Here is a 5,410-nt window from a genome sequence, read left to right as displayed (position 1 = left end):
GTGAACAGGAAGTTAACGAGAGTTCATCGTGTTAACCGAGCTCTTATTTCTCCTTCGCCTTGTTTGTTTTGAACAAATCCGAATGATTTGAGACTCACATAGTTCAAAATATTAGCTGGGTGTCCGTCTTAGCCTCATTCGACCTCGTAAACATTTTAAAAATCTTTTACATTTTATAATCTGTTTTGTTAGCCAGTATGATACAGATGCAGAGAATCCTTTAATCAATTCCAATTTGAATGTAATTGAATTTACAAAAGTTCACGTCTTCCACACATCAATATGGAAATTTCATTCAGATTGACCTCAAGTGATTTCTATTCCAGTTGAGCTATTAGTCACATTATATCGCTTCATGTAAACATAGACATTTGTTGTTGTTTTTTTTGGTAGAGAAGGATGGAGAATCTGTGAAATTCTCATTACAGACTCTAATAAACCAAGCTGACCTTGGAAATCCAGGTGTTCGATGGACTAGCACTAAAAAGTTAGTGCACAGGAGTCTAGCATGATGGACATATCCTTTATCCCACATAAAATGCATGAAATATATTCACCAATGAATTCAGTCTGGCAATGTTGTAAGGATTTCTGCCTATCACTGTAAAGTAATATTTCTGTTTTTCATATTCAATATTCCTAAAAACACAATATTGTGCTTGAAGAATAAAGAATGATTTGAACAATTACTCTAAGTGGCTAAACAAAAGGGCGGTTTGACACATCGCAGAGGACACTACATAATAAGGTGTAATAAATTACAGTGTCATATAATCAAGCATTTGAGAAAATGTGGGTTTGCAAAACTAGACACTCTTCTGATGTAGGTTTTTTTTAGTATTTTTTAAATATATTTTGTCATTTTGTCATAAAATTACAAAACATCAAATATACAATATATACAATTTTCTCGGTTTATACTCCATTGTTTGTCTGGAGGAGCTGCACATTTGACATGTGTAGACAGTTTATTGAGGGGGGCCATGGTCATATGTTAGAAATTTCCATGAGTTTTCTGTCCATGACTTGCCTGTCACTGTTCATTTTTAAAGGGATCTCTACTTCCAATCTCTTCTTTTTATGATGTTTTTGCCTCTTACAGCATATGTATGCAGTCAGTGACACCACTATAAGGAGAAGCCCCAGACAGGTGGTGCTAAGGGCAATAAGTAATAGCTTGCAGGAGAAGAGTTCGCTATACTCTGGCCCCTGGGCGAGCCTATTTGGTGGTCTGACCTCCTCAATCCCGATATCTGCTTCTCTGGTCAGGAGGCTCTGAATGTATGTCTCGTTGCTGATGGTCTCATTGACGAACAAGTTGACCAAAACAGTGGAGTGGAGTGGTTCAGGTTGGCCATGGTCACTGACTTTGACCAGCAGGCTGTACAGGCCACGGTCACTCAAGACTTTCCTGAGGGTGATGTTTCCCGTATCTGGGTCTATGTCAAATGAGCCTGGTTCACCACCCCTACGCTTGATGATGCTGTACGCAATGACAGCGTTCATGCCAGTGTCCCGGTCCACGGCGTAGACCTCTGTAATGGATGTTCCTGGGAGTGTACTGGGAAGAACCAGCAAGTAAGACTGGTTTGATTGGGGAAACAGCACCACTGGTGGGTTGTCGTTGACGTCCAGGAGCAAAACAGTAACCATGGTGACAGAGGAGAGTGCAGGCTTACCTCCATCCACAGCTTCAACCCAGAGATAGTATGTTCCTTGTTGCTCCCTGTCCAGTGGGGTCTTCGCTCTCAAAGCCCCACGTCCTGTGTCGATGACAAATATGTCACTTCCATTGATGATTGACAGTGCCACCCAGCCATTTTCCCCAGCATCTGCATCTGTGACAGACAGCACGCCAATCTCCCCAAATCCTGGGAAGTTCTCTGGGATGAAGAAGGTGAAATCTTTGTTGATGAAACGAGGACTATTGTCGTTGCGATCCAGCACGGTGATTGAAACTGTGGCAATTGACTCCTTCCTTGGTGTGCCACAGTCAACTGCTCGGACTATAAAACGGTAGGTCTCTTTCTCCTCTCTGTCAAGAGATGTGGTCACGGTCAAGACCCCAGTCAACCGTTCAAGGTGGAAGATTGGGGGAACATCTGACCCAAGAAGATAGAGTACCTCACCCCTGTTACCGCTGTCCTCATCAGTGGCCTGGAGTTTAGTGAGAAATGTGTCAGGAGCGTTGTTCTCCTCAATTTTGATGTCAATAACTGACTGCTTAAATATGGGTGCGTTGTCATTATCATCCAACATTTGCACTTTCACCTGTTTCTCAACACCTACACCATCTGTGTTTCTGACCACCACAGTGAGTTCATAATATTTCTGTTTTTCATAATCCAACTGATCAGTAGTCTCCAGCAAGTACTCATTTTTCACATTTTTATATGGCAAAATCCTGAAGGGTCCAAGCCCTTGCAAAAAGCACGTCACCTTCTTCTTTGGGTCTGCATTCTTTATGGTGAAGAAAGCAATTGGTGTAAAGGGTGGCTCTGATTCACTCAGAGAAACCACACCATCTTTCTCTGAAGCAATGTAACGGGGTATGACAGCTGGTGGTCCCGAAACCTGTTTAACAACCTTCACAGTGACAGTGGCAATATCTGGTATGCAAGCTGGCCCATTAGCCAGCACAACCAGCTTGTACAACTTTCCAGTGTCAGAATCAATCTTTTCAGCTAGCTTGATGACCCCTGTGATTTCATCCAAATGAAACAGGTTCCTAGTTTCTCGGGTGACCCTTTTACTGAAAGCGTAAGCAATTTGAGCATTGGTACCCTGATCTGGGTCAAAGGCATAGAGACGGGCCAACTGTGAGCCCTTTGTGGTGTTTTCAGAAAGTGTCACATTCACCTGAGTCTCGATGAATTTGGGGCAATTGTCGTTTACATCTCCGATGATAATTCTAAAAGTGGCAGTGCCCAAAAATGGCGGGGAGCCTCCATCCTCAGCGATTAATTCAGTTAAATATTCCGCTTTCGTTTCCCTGTCCAGCGGCCCAGTAACGATCAGGAAAGGCGTCAACTCTCCCCCTTCATTTTGCTCAACGTCCAGTGTGAAAACTCCAAAGTCGTTAGCCAGCCAGTAAGTCTGAACCCCATAAATTCCTATATCTGGGTCTACAGCAGATTGCTCTACCACAAACCGAGCATTGACTGGTGCATTTTCCGGCACAGACACCCTGATCTCGTCCACTGGGAAATGTGGCGTGTTGTCATTAACATCTTCAATGACGATTTTGATCTTAACTAGCTGGAAGTACTGCTGTGGCAGAATGATCACATCCAGAGAGATAGTGCATCCTTGACCCTCGTGGGAATCTGCGCACAGAGCCTCTCGGTCAATCTCCAAAGCAGACGTGTATAGCTCCCCGGCTGTATCACTTAGATTAACATACTGAGAGCCACTCTGCCTTAACTCCAGATGGAACAGCCGAGGGGGGTCGACAGAGAAATCCAACTTTAAATCTTCTCCAATAGACCCGATGAGAATCCCCTTGGGTAAGCCTTCCTTTATTTTATAGACAAGATGGCTGAACTTTGAAAAGCAGGAAAGAGGACTTGTGTACAGCAGGAGAATCCAAAAACCCTAAAACCAACAGAAAAAGGCACACTTTAAGAGGTTCACAAATAATAATAATAAAAAAGATGAGGTTTATATGAATTCTAAGAGGTGTATAGTCCAGAGGAGGTGCAGGACAAAAGGTAGTATTAATAGTAAAACGTCCTACTCTCTTGACTGACAGGTAAACAACTCAGATATATAAGAAGTCACTCAGCTAGGTTGGCTATCCAATGCTTCTTAAAGTCATAAGGCTAAAAATGTACAGTCATGCATTTCTGTCACTGAGACTTAAAATAATGATTATACAGTAGGTACTATGATATGCATTGTAATAAACCGGCTGCTCAAGTTGTTAAAATACAATTAAAAGGATGTAGGCTACACCTCAGTGGTTCCACCCTGTACAAAAACCTAAAAGTGATAGGAAAGAATGACACATATGGAATATATGTAGAAAAGCATAATAACATTATACAATTAAAATTAATAACAAAAATCAGTGTAGACTTCAAATGATTTTTGCTTATGGGTAGAATCCCAAACCCTAAAATGCTGAATTCTTTGAAAACTTTTTTGCATAACTATAGGCTACAAAAATCTTTGAAACCTGTTTAACAGACACGTGCCTGTTTTAGGTTCAAGTTCATTTCTAAATCATGCCACAAAGCATTCCTTTAGAAATAATAATAATAATAATTAAAAAAAACTTACCCAGAACTTTCCTTTCCTAACAAAGCAGGAACCTTTGCGTATGTTGCACATGTTTCCCGGCCAGTGGTTTAGTCCAGAGGGATTATTTTAACACCGTGGCGCATGTTGAGCGCAGAGGAGATCCGTCACATTCAGCGCTTCACGCGCGTCTGAGCCGCTCCGGCCATTCATCTCGCTCACAGAACCGCGGTGAAGACACGCCCACTTGTATGTTAATCAGGCTCTGGCTCTGACCAATGAGCTCGCAATCCAGCCCTGCGTTTGCATATTTAAACGAGCCAATCGGGACGTTGTGCGCGCGCGAGTATAAAAACGTGCTAAGCTAACTCACTGAGGGAAGCAAGATGGAGATTATTATGCCGTTTGATATTATATTCACAAAAGATTTATTCTGAAAAGAGATATATTTAACATGTTTTATGACTGTTTTAATCAGTCATGGCTGGCTGTGATATTTGTTGGGAGGATAAACTAATATCTATTAAAGAAACTCAATAATGAAACTTCAGAGTTTCCCAAAAGTCTCATAGGGGAAATTAGCACTTTCCAAAATGTTTTCCAAAACATTTGACACGTAATTCATATATATATATATATATATATATATATATATATATATATATATATATATGTGTGTGTGTGTGTGTGTGTGTGTGTGTGTGTGTGTGTGTGTATATATATATATATATATATATATATATATATATATATATATATATATATATATGTATGTATGTATGTATATATATGAACTAATGTGAAATTATGAGAGAAAAGTCCAGTGCACACACACATTTGCACCTTTGGGCAATTTAGCATAGCCAGTCCATCTACTGATATGTTCCTGGAGGAAACCCACATAGACACATAGAGAACTTGTCAAACTCCATGTGCCAATGCTTCCTCCTGCACCATCGTGTTCCCTGTATACCAAAAGACGGAATACAGAAAAGTTGCAACCATTTCTGTTCTTTTGTGTAATGTGTACTTTGATTCAGACAGTGCGTGCTTTAGTCTGTCTACTTTTATTTTCTCCTTCTCTTCTAAAAGCATTTTGGGAATATATAAGGATGAAAATGTAAATAATCCACCACTGTCATGTTCATTACACCCACAAATGTACTGCGTG

At 40.8% G+C, this 5,410-nt stretch overlaps 1 protein-coding gene across 1 annotated transcript; it reads right to left on the bottom strand.

Annotated features, from left to right (window-relative positions):
• Positions 1-418: 418 nt before the first annotated feature.
• On the bottom strand, positions 419-4,427 carry LOC128614137 (protocadherin-20). The gene is made up of 2 exons (XM_053635441.1): positions 4,282-4,427; positions 419-3,594 (listed from the first exon to the last, which is right to left on the bottom strand). Exons 1-2 carry the CDS (start codon positions 4,330-4,332, stop codon positions 988-990), a joined length of 2,658 nt encoding a protein of 885 aa, XP_053491416.1. The 5' UTR covers positions 4,333-4,427; the 3' UTR covers positions 419-987.
• Positions 4,428-5,410: the final 983 nt, after the last annotated feature.

The sequence above is a fragment of the Ictalurus furcatus genome, chromosome 10 (assembly GCF_023375685.1).
Source record: "Ictalurus furcatus strain D&B chromosome 10, Billie_1.0, whole genome shotgun sequence".
NCBI lineage: Eukaryota > Metazoa > Chordata > Actinopteri > Siluriformes > Ictaluridae > Ictalurus > Ictalurus furcatus.
Note: the sequence above shows the minus strand (reverse complement) of the source record. Positions and strands in the feature narration are given on the sequence as shown.